At 47.6% G+C, this 26,969-nt stretch overlaps 1 protein-coding gene across 2 annotated transcripts in view; it reads right to left on the minus strand.

The window, feature by feature from the left end:
- LOC144729385 (fibulin-1-like) overlaps positions 1-25,130 on the minus strand; it is a 40,398-nt gene extending 15,268 nt beyond the window's left edge. The window contains exons 1-6 of one of the 2 annotated variants that reach the window (XM_078609629.1): positions 24,894-25,130; positions 22,345-22,406; positions 16,794-17,913; positions 4,554-4,668; positions 3,353-3,479; positions 1,128-1,266 (exon numbers count right to left, since the gene is read on the minus strand). In XM_078609629.1, coding sequence (XP_078465755.1) covers positions 1,128-1,266; positions 3,353-3,479; positions 4,554-4,668; positions 16,794-17,862 — 1,450 coding nt within the window. In that variant the 5' untranslated portion in view covers positions 17,863-17,913; positions 22,345-22,406; positions 24,894-25,130. Of the gene's footprint in view, positions 1-1,127; positions 1,267-3,352; positions 3,480-4,553; positions 4,669-16,793; positions 17,917-22,344; positions 22,407-24,893 lie in introns of both variants that reach the window. The other variant, XM_078609630.1, reaches the window with a different exon arrangement.
- Between the last annotated feature and the right edge of the window lie 1,839 nt (positions 25,131-26,969).

The following is a 26,969-nucleotide window of genomic DNA, read 5'->3' on the forward strand; positions in this document are numbered from 1 at the left end:
CATTACACTACTGCTCCCTTAGCAGACAACAGGACCACACCACAGACAACCCCAACTTCACAATCAAAATAATAATAAATGCAAATTCTCATCTGTGATTGTTGCGAGTCGGAGTTGATTATGGTGTCAATTGGGAGGTGCGATTCCTGTGCGTTAGAATAGATGCCAAGTGCGACTGAGGATTTGTAAACCCATCATGAGTACGGATTTGCGTGCGGTCGTCAATTTCCTGACAGGGTCTTGCGAGACATGGACCTCAGCTCACACCAATCACGAGACTTTATAAAGAAGATAAATCAATAGATGTTGAACTTCTTTCGCGCTGGACGTAGTCACCCACGCTAATCGGAGGTTCGGGGAAAGAACAACAAGCTAAACACATAAAGCAGTTCTAAAGAAATGAGTTTTCAATCGAGAATGAGTTTTCAATCTATACACACACACATGCGACGCAAACTAAACAATGGTTGCACAATTCGGCAAGTCGCCACCAAATCGTGGAAAACAATCACACAACGGTCGGCACCCGACACTCAGATCTCTGAAGTTAACCGTTTCCAGTTCTGAGATTCGATGCGATTCAGTTCGGAATCGGAATAACTGATGACGTACAGTGTATGCCATCGGAACGGGTTCAGCAAGTTTGAGGCAATGGTCCTGTTTCATATAGCACATTGTGAATGAATCGGAATCAGAATATTTATCTATACTGGAGGAATCCGATGAGCTATGAAGCTCTTTGTCACAGATGTTCAGTAGGGGCGGCTAAGAACCACTACAAATAACTCAAACACATTCAAATAAAACTAAACCATTCCCATCCTACCAGGATGAAGCAGCGCCATTGCCCAAAACGTTGCCTATTATATATATATTTTCATTTAAAGCTACAGTGTTCATATTCTTGGTTCTTTTGGTAAAGTCACGTAGAAGGGAAATAATAAAATAATAAAAATAAAACATAATAAAATAAAATTCTCACGACGAAAGAACCAAGAATATGAATCCCTGCAGTCACGAAAGCTTTAAATCGAAAAAGCCACAGTGTTATTGCCGAATGTGTTGAGTTTATTTTCGTTGTAAGTGTGAATTGCGAGATTGCAATCGTAGAGCTGTTGGTCACGCACGTTCCGCCGTGCTGTTCTGTCCGCTGGCGCAGCAGGTGCGGTACACGAGGCTGCACAGCTGCCCCAGGCCCTGCAGATCTGTGCAGGCGAGGCCCTGGCTCTGGGTCTTCAAGCCCAGCAGGCAGCAGTCGCAGCACGGCTGTTTGTGTACAAAGAGGTGAGCACAAATACAACGATTCCCCCCGTATAGCCTTAACAAGCTGTTGAGGCAAGTGCTGTTATAGTGAACCTATGAAGACCGACATGGCACATGAGGGGGTGGGTGGCCAGCACCATGTCTGGCCGCCTTTATCTCCCCAGTGGCGATGTTTTTACACACCGCTCCAGCTACTCATTTGAGGCTGAGTCGACCCCAAGGAAGGCTCAAGACCGGTTCGGATAATCGTCACCGGTGTTGGCCGTCAGCGGGAATCGAGCCCGGGTCGCCAGGTCTGTAGTGCAGCACGCTAACCGCTACACTACCGCTCCCCACACAGAGAGTTGCACACACACACACACGCGCACCAAACAAAACCAACCGCAAATCAAGTTGTCAACTGCACAATCGTTATCGCCACTGTGCCAAAGAAATTGTCACGGCGGACTCAAGTAAAGGCTTTCATAGATACTGTCTGAGCAACAAAGCGTTGTTCAGTTTAACACGGAGTAGGCTTTCGCGACCAATATTATCCATGACAGAGGTTTTTTTTGGGTTAGATCGCGTAAATATAAATGTGTCGTTAAACCCACCACCACCCAACACAGCCAATTAGTAAGGTTTGTTACTAGTTCAGCACACCGGTGTGTTGGAGAGTAAACCCACAACAATTACAATTCTATTACCGCGACGTTTCCCCGGTAATTACAAAGCGTGCAATTGGGTAAAGTGTCCGTTACTCCAACCTCTTCCACGTCTGGCCGGCGTGGAAAAAGTAGGCCAGGTAATCCCTCCTCGACAAGATGGGGGCTCTCTACAGCTCCCTCGAGTGGAGGCCCCTTCAGCCAGCAGTGGCACGAGCGAAGACATTGCAGGGCTGCACCTTTACCTCGTCTTTTACACGGGTGCCTCGTATATAATGTAACACAAACACTTTGTGGAACTGCCCTTTGACAGTCCAAATGAGTCACCAAAGTACACGCAAATTCTGACCTATAATCGGACTCGCAAGAAAAGATTTAAAAAGACATATTTTAAAAAAATACATAAAACCTGTCCGCCAACATTTCGGCTGACTTTCTGGAATCGGCGCAGTTTATCTCGATTCCATCAGTTGGCACAACAACAAAAAAAACTAAATAAAAGTCCATCGGCCAGAAACGAACAAAGCCCACACGTAGATTCGGTCTGGTACACGTCCAGTCCAACTCGCACGCAGCGAACCCCCCCACCACTCGAGTGGCCGATAAGGGACAACTCCAGTTGTAGCTGCAGAACAAAGTCACAATCTTCGTGGAGCCATCTCCGCCCTCTCTGCGCTTTCCTCAAGTCTGGCGCGTCACCTCATTCCATCCTCACTCTTTATTTCTGACACCACCACCACCACACGCTAGGTCATGGAGGGTTTAGAAGTAATTTCCTTAGTGTGTGTGTACCTGGTACATGGGGTGCGTATGAGTGTGTGTACCTCGTACATGGGGTGTATATGATTCATAATTAACGTTTTTGGGGTTAGATCGTGTAAGTATGAATGTGTGCGAGTGTGTATACCTGGTACATGGGTTGTGTGTGTACCTTGTACATGGGGTGTGTGTGTGTACTTGGTATATGTTCGGCCGGATAGAGGGGGCTAAACGGGCGCTGCACGGGCTAGAGAAGAGATGGAGTGATGTGGTACAAGAGGACGTGGAGCTGAGTAGACTTGCCGATGACCGGTACCAGCGGTGTCAAGATCGGCCTCAGTGGAGGAGGCTCGTGAAAGATGCTACTGGGCAGTTGGAGGCAGTCGCTCTCCAACAATAACAGAGGGCAGAGGAGCGACGCTCACAACAACGAGCGGAGCGCCGGGTGGCTAAAGCACAGCAAGTTGGCACATTAGGGGGCACAGGTGGTGCGCATCAGCCAGTCATCTCAGTCAGTCGACCCGTGGCACCTGGGTCTGTCCCGTGACCTCTTGCCAGCGGGCGTTCGACACTTCACGTGGCCTCAAGGTGCACATGGCCTGGCACAAGCGTCGTGGTGACGTCACCGCCACTTAGTGGCGAATGGCGGTTGTTGTTGTTGGTATATGGGGTGCGAGTGTGTGTACCTGGTACATGCTTCCGGAGCAGCTGTCGATGTGAGATCCGCACCCCAACACCTGCCGTGCGGTCGTCATGCCGGCCTGGCACGAGGCATCCTCCAGCGAGGCTAGGCAGCATCGCTTCTGTGCCATCCTGAGCACACCAACCGCAGTGACAAAGATCCCACATAGAGCCTTGACAAGTAGAAAAAAATGGCTCTTCTTGTTAATTTGGTTGTCCAGTTCACCATCGAAGTCCAGTGTTTACCATGAAAGTCCAGTTTACCATTGGAGTCCAGTTTACCATGGCCCATGGGAATCCAGTTCACCATGAGCAGGATTTGGCAACCTGCGGCTCTTTAAGGGACCACCATCTCGTAATCACCACAGTGCCTTGCGGTTCGTAAAATAAAACATTTTTAACAGAATTCGTAATTTTTTTTATCTCCTTGATATTTTGCTTGACGACCCCTGACCCTGGATGAATAATTTGCATTATTAAAACTCGACACATTAGGATTCTACGCACGACAAAACCCCAGGGCTCAATTTCAGCCAGGTGTGTCTGGCTCAGCGACCCGAGACAATGTCTCCATACCTGGCACACACCACATCCACCTCCCCCCGCGAGGACAGCGCCTAACCCCCGGGTTTGCCAAGCGCGCCCGGAAAAACATTCAGAGACAAACGAAACACTCGGTAAAACCTACGAAGAGAAAATTCACACGGTAGTAACACATTCCTGCGGAGGGAGCTGGTAGGAACGTTGGGTTGCTCGGTCAATGGCCAGGGTCAACGGCGGCGTGGTGTATTCCGCAAATATGGCCGACTGTGAGGGTGGGCACAAGCCGGCGTGAGTAGGTTAAACGTTGAGTTTTATAAGGGCACCACGGGGTGACCAGCCCCTCCCCACCCAGCCCCACCCCTCCCACCCCCCACCCAGCCCCACCCCTCCGACCCCCCACCCAGCCCCACCCTCCCCACCCGGCCCCTCCCCACCCCACCCAGCCCCTCCCTCCCCACCCAGCCCCACCCAGCCCCTCCCCACCCCACCCAGCCCCTCCCTCCCCACCCAGCCCCTCCCTCCCCACCCAGCCCCTCCCTGCACGATGGACACAATAATCCCCTGTGGGCTGGTGTAACCAGGAGGTTCCTACCAGTATTAATGAAGAGGGGTGGGTAGGGGGGGGACCGGCCTCGCGGCCGTGATGGGGCAAAGCGCCGGTACCTGCACGCCTCCAAGTCGTTGGCGGGTCGCGGTAGGTCGGAGCACTGCTGGCGCTTGGCAGCCCAGCGCTGGCCGCTCGTGCAGCATTCCTGCAGCTGGTCCGCCCTAGGCAGCGCTGGGGACACCCGCCAACCGATATGCGCAGTGAGACACACAGACAGGACAGAGACCGGGGGGGGGGGGGGGGGGGGGCGCGCGCTGCGATTTTAGATTCGTAAATTGCGATTGTGTGTGCGTGTGTGTGCATGTTTGGCTTCTTTTGTGCCGTACGTAGCCTATCTAGCGAACCAGAGGTGCGGGGGAAGGACAAGAAACTAAACACAAAAAGCAGTTCTCATGAAATTAGATTTCAATGGAGATGATTTAAAAGAGCATTGATCCAGTGGCTTCGGAATATCGGAAGGAAGAGCGCTCCAGACAGCCTCAGAAGCGCATCTGAAACCGAGCGATACAGAATAAACCGCGTGAGGATGGTTTATGGCCCTTGACAAGACCAGCAAGGTATTGTGGTTAATTAGTGAAAAGGTGTGCGCACGCGCGCTCAGCGAACATTCCCGTTCAGGTGTGCGCCGGCTCAACTCCGGCATCGCGCTGCAGAAATATAAAAGCCGGGGTTATTGTTGAACTCGAGCTCTCGTTTGCCTCCCCACATCTACTGGAAATGTGTGAAAGAGAGCTTCATACCTCATCGGATTTCTCCAGGATGAAAAAAGATTCTGATTCTTTCAGCTCCCATCTCCAGCTGCGTGACGTTTCCCACATCCACTGTTTTCTCACCCCAGCAGCCGCTAAGACCCTACGCTCCCCCCCCCCAAACACATCCCTCGCCTTTAAAGCTCCAAATAACCCAGAACGCCACTATCATACTTCTCACCCGCGTCCATAAATGAGATCACATCAGCCCAGTACTCCGATCCCTCCACTGGCTCCCAATGTCCGGATCGCACTCAGTCTGCAAGCTCCTCCATGGAGTTGCCCTTTGCCTACCTCTCCCCTGCCATCTCTCTCCACTCCTCGCCACGTAACTCTCTGCTCAGTCTCTCTTCATTTGATGGGAGGTGACTCCTTCTCTGCCGCTGTTACCACTGATGATGTTTCTTGTAGTGATGATGTTGTTGATGGTGATGATGATGGTTGTAGTGGTACTGTAGCTGTTGTTGATAATGGTTATGATGGTGGTGATGTCGTTTAGCGGTGGTGCAGTGGTGAGCGAGCTGCGCTACAAACCCGGAGACTCGAGTACGATTTCCGCTCTCGGCTAACACCAGTGACAATTATCTGAACAGGTCCTGGACCTCCCCTAGGTTGACTCAGCCTCAAATGAGTGCCTAATGCAGTGTGTAAACATCGCCACTGGGGAGACAAAGGCAGCCGGGTGTGGGGTTGACCACCCACCCCCTCGTGCGCTCTGCCAGGTTTCATAGGTGTTCGCTAACAGCAATAGGGGGATCTTTGTCTTTGATTATGTTGTTGATTATGACAATGATGGCCAGCCTTTCTACAAGCATCACGAGGGAAGATTTTAAACAAAACTAAAAGTAACTTTAACATCTCGCTTGCTTGCTTTGTTCAGCTGTCAGTTTTGTTTTTTTAGAGAAACGCAGAAATGGTTCCACGAATGTCTGTGGGGAGCCAGGTATGTGCTCGTGGGCGAGTGTGTCTGTGATTTTAATTTGCAGTAATTGCGGTGCGTGCAGTTGCAACAATCCACCCATCGCTCCATTTAATTAAATTCACTGCTCGGGAGAGAAGCACGATTCAATCTTGAATCTCATTAGACTGCAGTGGGCCAAACATGTTTAAAGCACATTCTAAATTACAATAAATCCAAAGCTTTACATACAGGGTGGCCCAAATGTCAGGACATATTGGGTTATTATGTTTATATTAACAAATCACATAGGGCAATTTAATTTATTTTTACAAATGTGCAAACCGACTTGCATTAATGCATGCATGAATTATCTTCAGAAATTAATTTAGAACGTTTTAAACATTACAGCTGACTTATTTACCATACAATAAAAACAAATTTAACTTGTTTGTCTTTCTTCAATCATCTTTCCATTTTTAAACGTCATCTGCATGTATGTGTTGAACTGCTTTCACACCGTACGTAGCCAACCGTACTTATCGGAAGTGTGGGGGAAGGACAAGAAACTAAACAGAAAGTATAAAAATCTCTATCAATAATGCTAACAGATAAAATATTAACTTAAAGAATAAGCAATTATTTTTTTTAATGGAATTCAGCAAAGCAACCCCGATGACCTTAACGCCGTGGGGCTCCCCCCACGCCCTTTCAACCAAGCAGAGGATTTGACAAAGTGGTTTCGAATCGGCATTGAGTAACGTATTGAACAACGACAGCTTGGGCTTTGACATCGCTGCAGTTGTTTTGCCTCCGTCCCGTCCGTTTGGATTTACGCACAGAGTGTTGATATCTATCGTTCTTCCCAAGCATGACCACGGAACCGCCCCTCCCCGCCACGTCCCCCAGAATTCCCCAAGAGAAGCTGGCTTAACGTCCCCCTTACGGGGTGGCACGGGGCGGCGCTGTGATGTCTCCGATAAGCCGAGGCACGGACGGGGGTGACTTGCTCCTGACAAGTGCCTACGTTGTTCCGCCGGAGGCTTACAGGCCCACCTACTGCGCGCGCATCAACAATCATATTATGACGGCTCACTGTGAAGAACAACATGACAAAGATCCCCCCGCGTAGCGAAATGTACACTGTTATAGGGAGAGAACTATGAGCGAGCACCTATTAAGGTGTGCACAGTGCGAGGCAGGTGTGGTATGGTCAGCACAATGCACGGCCACCTTTATATTTACAGTGTCGAGGTTCACACACCGAATCAGAATCACAATATTTATTTGTACTGGAGGAATCCGATGAGCTATAAAGCTCTATTTAACAGATGTCCAGTAGGGGCGGCTAAGAACGGTACAAGAACAAACAATGCAAAAACACGAAAGGAGTGCAAAGTATAGGAAAGGTAAACATATCACTTTAAAAAAGTATACAGATAAAGCTTAACTATTTTATCTTACCAGGAAAAGCCCACTGAGCTATTAGCTTATTTTTAGAAGCGACCTGGCCACACACAATAACAAAAAACCATTAGTCATTACGTGGCAATTGATAGCAAAATCATCTAAATGCAAGGCACAGCTGAGTGGCATTTCTCATTGGAAGATGAGTCAACCTCTGAGCGGTGACCCAGGACCGGGTCCGGATGTCACTGACGTTAGCCATGGCTGGGCATCGAATTCAGGTGGCAAGGATTGCAGAGCAGTGCCCTAACCGTTACCAAGTATTCAGACACAATCTAGTATTCAAGACATTTTAAAATGGGGACCTTTAAGAAGCACAGATTATAAAACTTTGGCAAGCAAGCCATCAAGTAAATGTAAGTGTAGAATTTGAGTTTACGTGGAAGATGATCCCGTGTAGCCAATTGCCCGGCTATTTTACACGGGAGATATGTGGTGCTGTGTGAGCACAACAGCAAGAACAACAATGTCAACGTTGCAGAGGATCCTTGAGGGATATTGCTCAACAAACAAAGTATTTCATGGTCGTAAACTAAACAACACGCGAGTTGAACACAGTGCACGCATAATGAGACCCGTTATAGCAGCTGGGCGAGCGTAAGAAAATAAGACGAGAAATATTTTGCCAAAAACTCAACCATTTACCTGTTAGCGGAGAGATCAGAAGAGAAGTGCACACGATCAGCCAGGCGTTAACGAGACTCCACATTGTCGCCCACGCGAGCCCCCGACGCTGGCTTCGATTGCTCGGCGGAAGGAAATGAAGAGCCACAAAAAAGGGCCAGTACACACCAAAGCCAAGCCCGGTGTCACCCCGAGGCGCTGCGAGGTGCGGGTGGTACCGGTGGGGTGTCACCCTCCTTATGTAGGGGGCGAGCGGCGACGGCCAATAACGAGTGGGCGATCGTAATTGCACAAGGCACCCCCCCTTCGCTGCCAAGGAGCTTTCCAATCACACGCCAGAGTCGCACTGCGGCTTCTAAATCAAATACACACGGCGGCGTTCCTCCCCCACACGAAGCAAAACAAACAAAAATAAGACAAAATACAACGGGAAAAAAAAAATCTCAATCCCCCCAAGTGATATTTTCTGAAAAACTAAAATTTATCTATTGCGGTCACAATAGATTGGAGAGATTGGATTGGGAGGGGGGAGGTGGGAGGGGTTGTAATTATTCTCGGCTGGATAATTTCTGGTTGGGTCGCGGTTTGTTTAGTTTGTCTTGTTTTTGTTGACCTGTTCTTTTTTGAGTGCGGTTAAAACGGGAGGGGGCCCTCCGCCCCAATTTCGCTGCCGGATTGGAAACGCGTCGTCGCCGTCGCCAGCGACTGTGCCGAGCCAGCGCAAGCGCCACGAGAAACGCTGCTCTTGGGTTTCTGTTTATTGGCCGGAGGAGATTTTCTTTCCGAGCAGAGAACGAATTTGGGGAGGAGAAGAGAAGGGAGCAGGGGGGAGGAGGAGGCGGTAAGAAAAATGTTCTCGAAGCATCATCGTGCTTCGGCTCTCACAGAGCCACTTTGTTGACGCGACGGTAAACACGCCGGTCATGTCTCGGGCCAAGCCAGGCTAAATGTTATATAGATTTGTTTGCGAATGTATTTGAACGTATTGGCGGTACACTGGTGTGCGGCATAAAAATAAAAAAATCAAATTTTTCTACAATTCGCAACCCCGGTCAGAAAATCTTGTGGGGTGCGTCAAAATCAGTTCTCGTGATGTCGAAGCGGTCGAAAACGAATGCCAGTTAAAATTTAGATCTTAAGACTGTGTTGTGCTGCACCAGTGTTCCGCCAATACGTCCATTTGTCTTTTTTCACAATGTTATCCCGATTTTACTATCAGCGTTGCGTCATGAGAAAAGGAATACATTTGGAATCTCCCGGTATAGCAGAGATACCCTTCGTGTTAGAGAACGGCGCACGGTAGCTGAGGAAGAGCTACCTCTGAGACCTCTTCAAGTGACCTCTGATCGACAGAGCAGGGGACAGCATTTTCACCTGCCCTACTACAGAGTAATGTTTGTCTCATGGAAATCACTCAATTGCAGAGCCGACTTTAATGTTTTTTTGTGTGCGCTGTCATTGATTACTGGGCTGAGACCATCAAAACAACTAAATTAAATCACGACGTTAGTTGTTTTCACTTTTTTATTTTATTATTATTTTCACCTACGTGACTTTACCGAAAGAACCAAAGAGTATGGATCCTTGCAGTCACGAAAACTTCAAATCTAGATCTGAGACCATCAACTCAAGACCACTTGACAATTCAGTTTCTTCACAGGCAGCTGCCTAGATTCGAACCCAGGGTCTACGCCAGAGGTTGACAACCACAATAACAAAAGCTATCTTTTTCGAATTCGGTAAAAAAAACTCAATATTTCAAGAGCCGCAATGCACATGGATACAAGACGCGGGCCTTAATAAATAACGTCACGTGCTGTTCCAGAGCTGCAGGTTGGTGACTCCTGCCCATGGTGAACTGGACTCCCATGGTAAACTGAACTCCCATGGTAAACTGGACTCCCACGGTAAACTGGACTCCCATGGTAAACTGAACTCCCATGGTAAACTGGACCCTCATGGTAAACTGAACTCCCATGGTAAACTGGACTTCCATGGTAAACTGAACTCCTACGGTAAACTGAACTCCCATGGTAAACTGGACTTCCATGGTAAACTGGACTCCAATGGTAAACTGGACTTCTATGGTAAACTGGACTCCCATGGTAAACTGAACTCCCACGGTAAACTGGACTCCCATGGTAAACTGAACTCCCATGGTAAACTGGACCCTCATTTTAAACTGGACTCCAATGGTGAACTGGATAACCAAATTCACAAGAAGAACCTTTTTTTGCGAATTCGGTAAAAAAAAAACGTAAGAGCCGCATTGCAGTCCTTAAAGGGCCACGTGTGGCTCCACAGCTGCAGGTTGCCGGCCCCCTGATGTACGCGATGCCAGCTGAGCCAACTGGGGTACCACCACCTCGTGTGTTACTTTCTTTCAAGGAGTGTTTTATGAGTAAGGCAGGATTGTGGTCTCAGTGGGAGGGGCAAAGACACACGGGTTCATTATACGAGAGTCTGTAGCGTACGTGTTACACCGACTGTGACGGGGACGCGCTGACCAACCACACGGACGGCTCGAATGCCACACGAAAACACTGCCATGGTTATTCCTCGTCTCTTTCGTTCCCTTCGTTAGGCCGACACATTATAAACGTGCAACTTTTGTCGGGAGGAGACAAAAAACTGAGGAGAAAAGGCGCTTCACCTGAAAATCAATCTTGAGAAACAGTTTGGAGGCCATGCCAATGTGAATCTGTGGGACTACAACTCCTGTCTCCCTGCACTACAGCTCCTTTCACCAGAGGTGTGGACTCGAGTCATGTGACTTGGACTCGAGTCAGACTCGAGTCATGAATTTGATGACTTGCGACTCGACTTGGACTTGCATAACAATGACTTTGTCCCACCTATGAGATGTGGACTCGAGTCATGTGACTTGGACTCGAGTCAGACTCGAGTCATGAATTTGATGACTTGCGACTCGACTTGGACTTGCATAACAATGACTTTGTCCCACCTCTGCCTTTCACCCTTCACTACAACTGCTGTCGCCCTGCTCTACAGCTTACGGTGGAACTCTTAGCAGCAGCAGCGCAACTCACAACTTCCTCCTCCTCCTCTCTACAGCGACGAGCAGGACCATGGCCACCACTGGGCGTCGTTTCTCTGTGGCAACCTCTGCCGTCTGGAACGTGACCATCATCGTCATCACGGTGTACTTATGCAATTTGAACGTATATACTTGATCTATTTTACGGATTTATTTTAAGTGATTTGCTTCCATTTCATATTTATATACTTTGCACTGCTGTCGTTTTTTTATTGTTTGTTGTTGTAACTTTCTGACCCAACCTTACTGGAAATGTGTGAAAAAAGAGCTTCATAGCTTATCGGATTTCTCCAGGATAAATAAAGATTCTGATAATCCCTCTGCACATTCGCAGCATCAGTATCGTTCAATCTACGCCGGCAATTAAAGGCCCCAACTATTTTTCCCTGGCTTTCAAGCAACACTGAGCTCCACGCCTTATTAATGCCTGCGAACTATCACGCGCGTTATACATTGCATTACTGCAATCATTATAATGTGGAGAGTAGTGGAACAGCGGTTGGCGCATTGAGGTACGAACCCGGCCAGACGAGTTGAGTTACCTGCCACGGCGTACATCAGTGGGGAGCGGTATCTGAATCGGTTCTTGGGTCCCCTCTTCACCAACCCACACTGCACCTACAATTAGTATGGTTGGCTACGCATGGTGCGAAAGAAGTTCAACATACATGCATACTGTCCAGCGTAGGGCACGAGGTATGATCAAAACAACTTCGCGCTCAAGTCCTATTTACAGCCCTGAGCCAGTGATGGACATTCCACATTTCTCTGGCAGGTGTGAGTCTGTTCGGAGGACAACCACTGCAGGGTGCCGTGGTGGCTAGGAGATGTTATCTACCTCGTCTGGTATGCAGGAGGTCGTGGGTTCGATCCCAACTCTAACGATGCCTATATATAGAGTTTGCATATCTCTCTCCTGGTGATCACGTGGATTTTCATCCGGGTCCTCACGACCTATCACTGCGTCACCCCGGTCGGCCTGCAGAGCCAAGACATTTAATCAGGGCTCTCATCCAAACGCAAATATCCTTAAACAGGCAAGAGAAATTTAAGTAAACAATGAAAGAAAAAAGAATTAATCATTTCCTCGTCGGTCACGAGATTACGTTCTTTTGCATAATCCAGAATTAAGTGGAAATCCTGGAAAAATAAAGAAAAGGCACATATATAAACTGCGTTTACATTGCGATTAACACGGTCGGCTACGTACGGTGTGAAAGAAGTTCAACATACATACCTACTTAAAGATCTTCTACCCACCTGCCAATCTAAAATCAGCAATGCCATCAGTTTGACAAAAATATTTTCCTTGGCCTCACCTTCTAAATAATTATAACGATGATAATTATTGAAGCATATGTCTGCATACATTAGCTTTAATTGCGATTACTGACCTGTATTGTTACAGGAAAGCCTCACTGTTTATCAAGACACTCTTTCAAGAGGGTCCTGCACTGGGATGTTTGACCAATTCCTTTTGGAAGAGTATTTTTCACGTGGGAGGAGACCGGATCACCCAGGAGAAAATCCACGCGATCACGGGGAGAACATGCAAACTCAAAATATACAGGTGTCAGGGTCAGGATTGAACCCAAGACTTCCTGTATACAAGGAGAGGTCGTAAACATCTTGCCACCGCGGCGCTGTTTGCTGTACTGCCTTTTTCCAGTCAGCCATGGTATGGTACCACCTCGATGCCCATAGGAAGGAAATTTCAACAGGTTTGTGTGCGATTCACCTTCTCTCACCTCCACAGTGCTGGATTACAGGTCACTTGCATAGCCGCCACCGACGGCCCCAAGTTCAAGTCCTTTTATCCTTTACCCCCCTAGAATAAATTAACTATTGCCCACTGTTTCTGTGCAGCATCTGGAAACGCGGGTTGGCTTTCCACGAAATATAAATCCAAATTGGATGTGGTCTCGATGCCTGGGTATGGGTTTGTCTACGCGAGTCTTGCATCACCATCTAAAGCCTACACATGCCAAGAAGACTCAAGGGCTCTTCCCTTTTCCCCTCCGGATACGACTGATCGCCTTCATTATTTCTCAATCGTATATATAACGAGACGTGCCCGCTGTTTTCCGTGCAGTCGCGTTCCCCAGAAGCGGCACGAAATCCGCGCATATTGTACTGCTTTCACGACGACACATTTATACTGTTCTCGCTGCGAGATCGCAATCTGCAGGCTGCCCACGAACGCAAAGCCGTAAACAAAACTCCTTTGTGTCGATTCGCTGCTTTCTGGCCAGGATATTTCACTGGAAGGGGTCTTGATCGCTGCAGATTAAACTAATTTCCAAATGAGCCCAGCCCACGCGTTTTAATTTCCATGCGATCTCCTCTAAGTGCACGTATAAACAAGTTCGAGTTTGTTTATTAAGTCCATGAGTGTTTTTGTTGTAATAGCTTTACCACAAGACTTGCATCGGGCAATTGTGCCATGGCAAAAAATAAAGCCACGTAAAATCGTGGCAAAAAAATTAACATGATTTATGTGCTTCGAAGGGCCATCGTCCGAAACGTCACCTATTACATGTTTCTTTTATGGCCACGTGTTATTGACAAATGTGTCGAGTTTTGTGTTTGTTAATTGTACTTAACTGCCAACGCAGCATCAGCAGCAGCAATCAATTAATGTAAAACCATTCCGTCTGTTATTCCGTGAAGGCAATCTGTGGTAAAGGCGTAGCCCTGCAATTGCTCTTTCACGCCACTGCTGATGGGGGGGGGGACCTCTACTAAAATGAGCCGCTCAAGATGGTATTTTTTTGCCATACTGGTCACACATCTTAGAAGAGAGGTGGGAGAAGCCACACTTTACCCCACCAAACTCGATCGACCATGGTGTAACGATTTATACTGCTGTGTGGACAGAGGTGGGGGGTGGGGGATTTTAAAAAAATTGCACCGTTGTTTGAACTGCTGCGTCGGGAGAATGAGCCGGTGACCTCTGGATTGAACGTCCAGTGTGTTAACTACTTCACCACAGCCACATGCCTGTTATTCAGTACTATAATAATGGTTTACAGCCCTTTGTCACTCCACTGCTGGATGAGGGCCTTCCTATGCCGTGTCGGTCAGGGGCTAGTTGTTTGACCATGCTAAAACCAGAGGATTGGTAAAAGGGTCCAGTGCTTGACCGGATCAGACATCATTAGGCGCTGATATTAGCGGTCGCCAGGAATCAAACTAAGGCCACCAACTGTGACTCACAGCCCATAATCCTTAATGAGCGCCACTCTGTAGGGGGAGAGTCAACAGTGGTTGTCATGTGAAGAGAATCGTCCCCCGTCACAGGAATGTGGAATTTTCACCACTGACTCGTGGCTGTAAACGGGAAATGAGCGCCAAGGCCTCACCGTTCATTTGGTGCCACCGCAGTGGCGAGATGTTAACTACCTCGCCTAGTATACAGGAGGTCGTGGGTTCCATCTCGACCATGATGCCTGCTGTATATTTGGAGTTTGCGCGTCTCTCTCCCCCGTGGTTGCGTGGATTGTTCTCCAGGTCCTCCGGTTTTCCCCTCCACGTTAAGAAACATGCGTTTAAGAGTATTTGGCTGATAAACATTTACACGTGACGATAAGCCACTTCATTGGGCTATCACTTGTGATAGCCAGGTCGTGTCTGAAAAAGAGCTAGAGAGCTCAGTGGGCCTTCCGTGGCTAAATAAAAATAGTTGAGTTTCAGTTTATAGAACAGAAAATCACTTCAGCTTGTTTTCGTTACTTTGAAACATACAATGGGGGTAAATGCAGACGACTGGCTAACAACAAACGCCTCATCGGTTTACGCGTATTGATACATGACGAGTCCTCACCACTCCGTCTCCTTTGAGCTCGGGCAACGGGCATGGAAACCCGACGGGCAAACAAACGCGTTCGCCACTTAACACACATCACAGCAACATCTGCTCGCAAGGTGAGATTGTGGGGCGATAGCCACCGGCATTTCAAAGGCACTCTTAAAACCGAAGCAACGCAACACCTGTCCGAGTGCTCTTTCGTTTATTTTTATTTTTACCACCGCCCGTGGAACCCGGCGAACTCCCCCCCCCCCCGCCCCCCCCGTTTTTAATCCACAAAGCGCTCGTTCATGAAATCCCCCCGAAGGCAATCGGAGGGGCTTTTGAAGGAAGACACCGGCAAGACGGTCAGATGTCGCTGGAGCGCGTTGCGCAACAAAATAACCTCAAGGAAGAAGCATTCTCACGACCGTCGTTATTGAATAAGCCATCGGCGTCAATTCACGAGACGAAGAATCCATTCGCAACCCTCGGTATGTACGTACGTTGAGCTTCTTTCGCACCGTACATAGCCAACCGTGCTAATCGTAGGTGCGGGGGGAAGGTATAGCATTGTAACCCTTCGCGCTAGAGAATGACCCACAGAAGCGGATGCTAATGAGCTACCTCTGAGATTCCTACAAGTGACCTCTGGTCCGCAGAGTTTATTGCATGACAGCCAATCTCATCTTCTTGGTTTTTTCGGTAAAGTCACGTAGAAGGGAAATAATAAAATAAAAAAACATTTTACATAAGAAGATAAAATTCTCACGACGTTTCGGCCACAACGCAAGCAGCCGTCCTCAGGTGAAGAACAGGGCTGTCCCTTCTACGTGACTTTACCGAAAGAACCAAGAATATGAATCCATGCAGTCATGAAAGCTTTAAATCGAAAGCCAATCTGACATTAACATTTTTTTAGAGCTGGAAAATTATCCAAATTCAGTGCAGAAGCAGATCTGATCTCGAGGGTTTAAAGTGCAGTGTGCTAGTACAGAACTATGAATGTAGCCAAAGTAAATGCAGAACCAAATTTAAGACATGGAGGGGGGTTTGTTGTGCAACCAATTAATGGCCAGGCCGAGAGCATCAACTCCCTACACTTGAGATCCCAATTGAATTACAGGCGGCTGCCTGGATTTGAACCCAACGTTTTAGTGTTGTCAGCTCAGCACTCTGACCCACCTAGTAAAATGTTAGGGGTGGGAGACTAGGTGGGTGGCAATATCATTTTATGTGTTCTCAGGATAGAATCGACGTTTTATTTATTATAAACGTGTGCACATAATAAACAAGACTGAAACCACATGCCTTTACACCTTCATAAGATGTCTCCGTTATTTTCCCAAATCACAAATCTGTTACGATTGGCAGGTCATGCGACTCGTCAATTGATAATGGTTTGAATAAAACAGATGTCGCTCGAGAAAGGAAACCAGAATGCCCAAGAGAAACCCTACGCCAATGAGGCGAGCACTCAAACTTCACAAAGATAGTTCGTAAAAATGTACCACCGCGGCAGAGAGTGGTACAGCCATGAAGTGTGCAGGCGGTGCAACCGCACATGGGCCGCAGGCGAACAAGTTTTGGGCTACAAAGAGGTGATGTGGAAAATGAACAGGGCCTCCACCCCAGTTTCATTCCTTGAACCAGGACCCCATGCAAACCGAGATACACCACCCAGCAGACAAAAATCAACAAAGTGGCCTTTACCTGCGTAGGTCTGGCTGGTGAGAGGAACCGGTTCAGAGCCATTTCGTCCAACGCCACCGGCCTCTCCTCCCGCACCAGCCAGTGGCGGCTGCACGCGCCCCACCGCCTCCTCACCCGCCTGCTGCAGCCCGTCTCTCTCGACGGCCTTTCCCATGGCCGCCCCTGCCGGCTGCCCCTCTCCGTGCATCGCCATCGCCACCGCAGTCTCATTTTCGTTAGCCTCCACCACCTCGTCGGACTCGCCGGTTCTCTCTGCTGGTCCCGGCACCACCTCCGGCGCACCGTTCCACTGCGACGGTCGCACCTCGTACTGCAGCTGCCTGACGTCACCGCGCTTGCCGGCGTCATCGCCCCCATCCCCGTCTCCTTCTCCATTCCCGGTTGCTCTCCGCTGCTGCTGCTCTGACAAGCTGGCACCGGTGGCGCCGGCGGTGTCCCACAGCGCCGGCTCGCAGTCGGGCAGCGGGTAGCACAGCAGCTCCCCGCCCGACGCGGGACAGTGGCACAGGCGGCACCCGGGCGCTTGCACCGTGTGTCCGGCGGCGTAGGCACGCCCGTCACCCAGGCAGCCCAGGTGCAGGCACTGCGGGCAGCCGTCAGCGCCCTGCACCGTCTCCACGCAGTGGGGCGGCAGTTCGGGGCAGGGCGCCGACAGCGCCACGCAGCCCAGCGCGCCGCCGCCAAGCGGGCACAGGCACTCCTCGCCCGCCGGCGCGATGACGTCGGCGCCGCCGCCCGCGCCGCCCGGGACGCCGCCGATGAAGACCGAGACGCCCTCGGGGACGGAGCCGGCGCTGTAGCCGGCGTCGATGCACCGCCGGCGCCGGTGGCCCTCGCAGGGGCAGCCGCGGAGGAGGCACGTCGGGCAGCACTGGCCGTGCTCCAGCACGTCCTTCAGGCAGTTGGCGAGCTCGGGGCAGGCGACCCCCGAGCAGTCGGAGGTCGGCTGAGCGAGGGACGGGAGCGTGGGCAGCGACAGGCACAACAGCAGCGGCAGCAGCAGCAGCGCCAGCGCCGTTCTGCGCGCGAGGAGGTGGGACGAGCTTGCGCTGGAATTGGCAGCGGTCATGGTGTCGAGAGAAATTGTGGGGTTGTTGTTTGTGAAGTGTGGATCAGGCACCTGCTGGAAAACAGTGGGCGAGTCACAATGAAACGGTTACATTTGGTTAAAGTGCATATATGTTGAACTTCTTTTGCACCGTATGTAGTCAAACGTGCTAATTGGAGATGCTGATGATACACGAGTTGAGATGCGGGTGTGAGAATCGAATGCTTACAACTCATGTAAATTATAAACAAATGTCGCAACTTATTTCGCGGGGAGCTGACACATTTTTTGGCAAATGAGGTTAAAGGAATAAACAATTCTATTTGAACAAGACAGTCGGTGATCTCATGCTCGAAATGTTTCACAGCCCTGAGCCAGTGGTGGAAACTCCATATTCCTATGGCGGGGGTTAGTCTAATATTAGGACAACCACTCTAGACTTTCCAAAAAAAATCAGTGCTCGTTTTTTTATACCCCAGATGCAAGACAGGCCGAGTCAACCCACAACCAGGATTTCAATTCGCAAACCTTTCCGCTCACTCCTAGCGCGGAGCCATCTGGCCTGAAACAAGACAAAAAAATCTTCTTGGTTCTTTCGGTAAAGTCACGTAGAAGGGAAATAATAAAATTATAAAAATAAAACATAATACAATAATTCTCACGACGTTTCAGCCACAACGCGTCTGACGCAGTCTTTCCGACAGACCTGTTCTTCACCTGAGGACGGCTGCTTGAGTTGTGGCCGAAACGTCGTGAGAATTATTTTATTATGTTTTATTTTTATTATATTATTATTTCCCTTCTACGTGACTTTACCGAAAGAACCAAGAAGATGAATCCCTGCAGTCACGAAAGCTTTAAATCGAAAGACAAAAAAACTAATGTAAAAAAAAATACGAACGAGTCAATAAATTGAGGGGTAATTTTTCTATTTATTAGACTCGGTCAGGTCGGCCAAACCTCTTCCCGTAGAGTTCGTCGTTTTTTCTTTTCTTTTAAACTACCCCCTCACACGGTAATATCATACACACACACGTGCATCGATGTAAACGTTTGAAGCTCTTCGCAGTTTATATATCTATAAAAAAAAAGAACTGTGTCATCCGGGAGAGCAGTAAAACTACAAAGACCCCATGGCCGTGCTATTAGTTATACAGACGGATGTGAATCGACGCTAAGTGAAAACAGCCGTCACATGTGGGACAGCGTTCCTTGATCCTTTCGGAAGTTTTGCAGCTTATAGCAGTGGCATATATACATATACCGTACGTGTGTGTGTATAATTTAGGGGAGTGGTAGTGCAGCGGTTAGCGAGCGGTGCTTAGAACCTGGCGACCAGAATTCCATTCCCGCTCATGGCCAACACCAGTGACGATTATCTGAACCGGTCTTGGGCCACCCCTAGGTCGACTCGGCCTCAAATGAGTACCTGGTGCGGTGTGTAAACATCGCCACTGGGGAGACAAAGGCAGTCAGGCGTGGTTGTTGGCCACCCACCCCCTTGTGTGCCGTGCCGGCCTTCATAGGGGCTACTCGCTAACAGCACTTGCCCCAACAGTCTGTTAAAGGCTATACGGGGGATCTTTGACATTCGTCTTTGTACAATCGAGTGTGGTTTGTTCCATTGGGCAGTAGGACCGCAGGAAAAAAACGAATCGACGCTCAAGAAAACGTGTTCAATAAGTGCCGTTCAGCAACCATGGATTGAATGCATTCTTAAGAAAAGGCATTCGATTTATTTAGCGCATGCGCGCAAAGCACCGGTCCAATGCGTGACCCAGCGCCAAAGGCATTTGTCTGAGGGTCTTCAGGCTGTTAGGCAACGTAGCCTGCCCTGTTTACAAGTTCATACAGAATTGTGGCTACGCTGCAGTACTAAAGAAAAAGTCAACAGCACTCCATACTGCACAGATATCGATCGATATTCACGTCCACGACTTGGACACTGGGGTCACACGGCTGTCAGTGTGTCCTGCATCCACATCCAAAGCCATCTTTGCAAGTGCAACACACACAAGACACGCAGGGGGCCCAAGAGCCGGGCAACGAAGAGCAGGGGATATTGAACGGCAAGGCCCCAATTTAATTCCTTGCACACCAGGGGCCACACCAATCGCGCCACTCCACTGCTTAGACACCAAAAGTGTCAGTCTCTGGGGTGTATCTGTGTCTCTTGACATGTTCATCTCTCAGTGTCTCCGTCTTTATTTTGTCTCCCTCCATGATTATTTTCCATGCCTGTGACCATCTCTGTGGTGTCCCTATCTCTATTCGCCGATCGTCACATCTGTAGCTATCTCTGTGTCCCTATGTCCCTTAGTGTGACTCTCCATGACTCCGTGTAGTTTTTCTCCACGCCCGTGTCCGTCTTCATGCCCCTTTCTGCCCGTTGCTCTCGGCATCAACGTCTCCGTGTCCCGCCGTCTCTCCCCATTCTCTCTGTTCGTCTTTAGGATCGCTCTTCCCCCAGTTTGCACAGGGCCCCCATTTAGTGTAGAGGGCTCTCCCCACATCAACCAAGATTCAAACACAGCCACCCATCTGAATCCTTAAGAGACTCTCATGCAAATATACCTCGTGTCCTTGGGCAGACAACTCAAGTCGGCTAGTGCATTCGAGTTGTCCTGAGCTTCAGATATCATTGTTGGTAAACGACGATAACCAGTTAACTGCCATTAACCCTCTGCAGAAACATCGTAGCATAGGGATAGAAACCGTTGTGAATAGTGCCGACACAAACACTAAGTGTTCTGACAACTGCCGGTAAGAAGTACCGTCTTATACCAGCACTTATGTACCACCGATTGCTACTATGAAACTTTTTAGATTATGCTTTTTCAAAGAAGCATTTGTAAATGCCAAACAAAAACATCCGAAAAAACGTGCTCACGTGGGTTGCGGTTGACAAATTGCCGAGACCAAAGAGTCACTTGTAATGTATGTTGAACTTCTTTCGCACCGTAAGTAGCCAACCATGCAAATCGGAGGTGCGGGGAAACGATAAACACAAAAAGCAGTTCTAAATGAGTTTTCAATCTAATTCTAGATTGAAGTTTTCGTGACTGCAAGGATCCATACACTCTTTGGTTTTTTCGGTAAAGTCACGTAGGTAAAAAATAATACAAACTAAACTAAATTAAATCACAAATTAAATAAGTAAAATAAAAAATGAAAACTAAATTAAATCACGTTTCGGAAGCAACACAGCTGCGGTTAACAGCTCTCTTTATTGACTACAGTAATTTTGCTGTGGCGGTTCCACCTGAAGACGGAGGCTTGTGTTGCTTCCGAAACGTCGTGATTTAATTGTTGTTTTCAATTTTGATTTATTTAATTGGTGATTTAATTTAGTTGTTTTCATTTTTTGTATTTTTTACCTACGTGACTTTACCGAAAAAAACAAAAGAGTATAGTTTTCAATCTTATTTAAAAAAAGATATCAAAATGTGTTGACTGAACATGCGTGGCCTCAACTTGGGATGGAGGACAGATCGGGTTGGTAAACACAAAGTGGCGTTTCCATGATGTGTCAAGTCGTCATCACAACAGGCTTGGGTTGGTCTTTCCCAGAAACACTTCCGAGAAAAGCTTTCCCCGAAAAGCTTGCGAGTAAAAGGTAAAGGTTGCAATTGCGGACGAAATTATGCATTTAATGTCCAATGGCAAGTTCAATAATTCCCACCACCAACAGCAGCCTCGATCGTAACATGTTTGGTGACGTATTTATACTCGGCTCCAATTCGGACATTGGGAATTCAGGACAAACACGCGTGAAGCAAAATTGGACAAGAGAATTGGGGTTTCTGCCCGAATTGTCAACCAATTAGAGTTGGAAAAATCGAGCGACTCCAGTAAGTTCCCAAGCCGTGTAGCCGTGGCTCACAGGAACGCGGCAATAGACTGTCATTAAATAGTGCCCCACACGTGCCACCTTTAGGTCAGCTCAGCTAGAAGTGAATGCCCAGTGTTGCAAATGATCGCAAGCCAGTGTTGTCAGAATGTTTAGAATTTGGCACAGTCTTAAATTATTCAATGACAATCTGTGAAATGTTAAAGTCTGTGTGTGAATTTCATTGTCATTCTCTTTAGTCTAGTCAACCAAAGAAGTCAAAATGTTGTCCATGCTTAGTTGTTAAATGTATGAGGGATATATTTCAGTTCCCCTATATTATCAGGTCAGCCAATCAGTGAGCTCATAAAATCTTTGTATTCATATGAATAGGCCAATTCAAATTTTTGGTATTTTTTTATGTGTTGCTGCCTCTAATACCGTAACTAAACCTTGGTCTGCGTCTTCATTTTAATCTCGTCAGTTATGGTTTGGCCTTTGGCAGGTAGCCAGTCACCATCACGCTGGATGGATTTCGTCCAGTCATATGAATGGTTGACTTTAAAAAAAGCTTTGTTGATAATATATTTTGTTAACTAATTTCACGAGCGAAATTAACAGTGCTGTCCAAAGGGTGGAAAGCAGCGATGACCAGGAGACCAGTGGCCACTTACCCCTTTCCTCCAGATGAGCGAGAAGCCTGCTCACCCACTAAGACAGCTCGCTTCTCTAGGACCTGCAAGGAAATTAAGATATTTATATACAGATTTGTTGTACAGCAACACTCCAATTTACATCTCATTTTACAGCGTTTCGCAAATACGTCGTCGTTTTATTAACAGCACTACCTGATTTGCATCGCCTCAACCCACCCACACGTCGCCGACAGAATCGTCTGTCCTTTGTCGTATCCGTCGCTTCTCAGCATTCGCCTCCACCTACCCAGTAAATCGCTCCGATTTACGTCATCTCGATATTTGTCGTCGCACCTTTCATGAACACATCCCCGACGTAAACTGTGATATTACTGTACCGTATTTCTAAACTCCCATGTCAACGCTCACCGCCTTCACCAAACGGCACGACCAGCCTGAAGTATGGTCAAATAACCCTCAAGACTCACACAGCCTGGGGGAGGCCCCCATCCAGCAATGGATTGACAAGAAGGGGCTGTGCAGCTAATCTGGCTGTGACGGTCCCACCTGATGACGGAGACTTGTGTTGCCTCCGAAACGTCGTGATTTTTATTTTATTTTTTATTAATTTTGATGTTTTATCTACAACCGTGATGATGGGTACAAACTCAGTAATCACTGGAAAGATGTTATTAACCACGCAAAAAAGACTTAATTACACTTTTTGGACCATCTTATCTGACAGGCACTATTTTAATTTACTTCACCGAGTGTTAACATCCCCAGTTATTTTTTAACAGTACTCTCTTCATTTTTCAGCCTGCATTGGTATAAACATGGGCATTTTCGTTCCTTTGTTCTATCATGTGTATCAGACCTCCCCTCCCCCCTTTCTGCCCATTGTGTTGGCGTGCGCAGCAGCCGCGTCCAAGCCGTCGCCAAATGTTTTGTTGGCTCCCTCCCCCTCCCACCCCCCTCCCTCCCGATACGTTCCATTCATTGGCTACCACATTCTGATGAACTCCCCCCCCCTCTCCTCCCCCCCTTCAACTTGCTTATAAGGGATTACATTTTGAATCATTGCTTCACTTGATGCAGCTAATCTGGCTGTGACGGTCCCACCTGATGACGGAGACTTGTGTTGCCTCCGAAACGTCGTGAATTTTTTTTTTACTTTCATTACTTTTAATGTTTTACCTACGTGACTTTACCGAAAAAACCTGAGAATATGAATCATTGCAGTCACGAAAGCTTCAAATCTAGAATTATCTACGTGACTTTACCGAAAAAACCTAAGAATATGAATCCTTGCAGTCACGAAAGCTTCAAATCTAGAATTCATGTCAATGCGGTTCTATTACAGTCTTTGGGCCCATCACGTTGTCAGCCGAAACCCACGTCAGTTGTTTAGATGTTAACATTTCTTCGGCAATTAAAAATGCTGCTTCGTCAAAGTCTGCCAGACTTTAGTTAGCACCGCTTAACAAGATGGTCAATGCAATTAGGACTTAAATATGGTTGCGCTTAACATTTACATGGCCTGCAGATTTATATTGTACAAGATGGCTTTTAAAATTGCAATATAAATCCGTCCGGCCAGGTAGCTCATTGGGCAGGCGAGAGGCTTGCAAGCGGAAGGTTGCGAGTTCAAATCCAGGTTTGGGGTTGGACTCAGCCCATCATCACTCCGGATCGATAAAGTAACACTTTGTGGGGAAGTCAACAGCAGGTGGTCTAAAATAGACTTGCTCCTCCTGCCATAGGAATGCGGAATTTCCACCACCAGTTCAGGCCTGTATCAAATCACTGTAATATATATTTTCACGGTCTTGTAATTTGCTTGAAATGTGGGTCACCTTGCCAAAGTACAATTTCCTGGGTAATCATTATCACATGAAAGTAACTTTGACATGTGCCATTCAGCACTCTTCTATTTAGCTAATCTCATCGTGGGGGGCAGAGGTGGGGGCAATTTGAACGTTCGGTCGTTTGAAGCCAAACCACATGAACCAAGCAAATCCCTTTTGGCCGCTCGGCCAAAAGGTTAACTGCGTCAGATAAGTAGATAACACATGGGCCGCAAAGAAAATTACAGCGTTCAACATTCCATGCAGTACAGCTTGCAGCGGTGCAAATAGTCGCAACCCTGCATTGCATTTAAATAAATAAAAACACACAATGTAAAAAAATACTAAAAAAGCCCAAAGTATAAGATTCCAAACTATATTTACGGTACTTATTCAATAAAAAAGCACATTACCGTTTCGTAAAAAATTATTGCGAAAAGTTGGGGCAACGAGACATTTTGATTAAAAGTAGATTACAGTGCATAAATTCAGTAGTGTGATCAAGTAGATCTTACTTTGCCTTTTACTATATCTCTCCTCTTAAGGCCAGTGTGCACCATTGCCAATGCATCACCAATTTATCAACTTGCTCTTAGGTGAAACAGTTAATGTTAAATAGAAAGGCTGGTTTTGCCCAAACTTGTTGGCATGGAGTTCAGATTACCATCCACCTTATGCGCATTAATTCACACAAATTTACAGCACCAACATATTCCGTCCTGTTTCCGTACGCGCTCTTACCTGTGGAATCCCAACGGCAAAAACAACTCACGGCTTCCCTGATTTAAAGAAAAAAAATCATAAACAAGAAATGCTTGTGAAAAATATTAATCGCTTACAAATCCAGATGAGCAGCGTGCATGGCACACTACACGCAGTGCTTAACGGCAATGCTGCCAAGGCAAGCAGGCAGGCGGTCCCAGTCCAAACCGAGCAGAGGTTGCCTCCCTTTGTTTGCTCTGCCCGTGGCCACATGTGTGTGTGAATTGGGAGGGTCGGGGGCGGAAAACCGATTGGGAGAAAGTTGGGAAGAGGGGCGGGAAGGGGAGGAGAGAAGGGAGGAGGGGGGACCCCGTTTCCCCATTGCTCCAGGATCCGCATACAGTAACGTCTTTGTGCCAATGTGCAGCAGTCACACTTCCTACAGCTATAGAAAAAAAATTTCTCCGTGGATCACACTGCCAACTTTGCGGTTGGATTGCCAAAAGTGATGAAAGCTCTATGCGCTTTTTAGCATAAACGTAAAAATGTATTCCAGCTCGGTATGACATTTTAACAATGGTGCTTTGCAATACATGAGTGGTGAATTGACATATCTTGACCAGAATATACGTAACATGATGTTTAGATGAGCTTCAGGGGATAGTTATGAAAAATATTTTTCAGTGATTAGCATACAATGTGAACACATCATCACTGCAAGTTAAATCGCTGCGTATAATACATGAACAAAGTCGTGGAAATTTTTCAAAATGAGCAGCTAATGCAATGCACTCGTGGTTATTTTAGTTGCCAGCGATTGGCAGTGACACCAATGCTATCAACATAACTCCATTCACGAGCCCTCTCCCAACGTGGTTAGAAGACAAGAGTGTCAAGCTGGTACACCACAGTGAGATTCTGGTTTAAAATCCCGGCAGCCGCCTGTAATTAAGCTGGGTTCTCAAGTGGCGAGTTGATAATCTTAGCCTGGTCACTAATGACCGTGTAAACCCACCTCCCCTTAGCTTAAATTTGGTTCTGCACTTACTGCGGCTATACTTCAGCTCTGTAATAGTTAGCACATTTCACGATAAACACAGCGGCTCGGGTTCGATTTCCAGTCATGGTTAATATCAGCGGTGAATGATAACGGCCTTGAGCCCCCCCCGCCACATCGCCAACCACCACTGAAAGTGGTGACATTTGGCAAAACAAACCCCATGACACGGCAGTGGATTGACAAAGGGGCCAAGTTTGTAAATAGGACATTCCTGAAAAGCATTACAGTATAAGCTCATAAAAAACACACAGGGACCCACACAATTACAAATAAAAGCCAATTCTCCTGTCATTTCCTCAATGCTGCATTGGTACAATGTACAATGCGCCCCTTTTCATCCCAAACTCCTCTGTGGGCCCCATTAACAACGCCCTGCAGGGGTGAGCCATACGCAGCCAAGCCTAATTACAAGGTGGAGACGGAGGTAGGAATGTTAAGTTAGAACAGTCTAACAGCTATACCACTGTTGGCAAAAAAATTATCCAAATTACACCTCTGTTAGTCCATCCAGAGCAGTGGCATAGCCATGCAAGTGTGTGTGTCGGCGGTGCAACTACACCAGGGACAGTGGGTCGAAAGGGCCCAGGTGCCGAGGAGGGGGAAATCTGACAAGGCCCGCCCTCCCACATTTAATTCCGTGCACCAGGGCCCGTGTCAACCACACAATGTCACCAGAGGATGGAAAAGCTGAAGTGAAGATTGTTTATCTGATTCAGGTTGTGTCATAGCAAATCGAATTCACAAAGTTACCAATCTACAAAGGTATATTCATAGTGTGCTTTGGAGATGTAACCAGGGCTGAATTTAAGCAACCCAGAATTCCCACACCCGGCATACCAAATAAAGTATACATCTCACTCAGGACGTGGCTACGAGTCACCTGCCACCTATTTCAGTTTACCAGCGACCACATTTTTTTTTGTAATGAATTAAACCATGAGCGTCTCAATCCAAACGCCTCTCACAATGCCACAAGGGATAATTATTACAATTCAGGATCACGATTTGAGTCAATAACTTATTCTTTTTAAGTGTGGTGAATGGCAGTGGCTGTT

The sequence above is a fragment of the Lampetra planeri genome, chromosome 32 (genome assembly GCF_965212315.1).
Source record: "Lampetra planeri chromosome 32, kcLamPlan1.2.h2, whole genome shotgun sequence".
Classification (NCBI taxonomy): domain Eukaryota; kingdom Metazoa; phylum Chordata; class Hyperoartia; order Petromyzontiformes; family Petromyzontidae; genus Lampetra; species Lampetra planeri.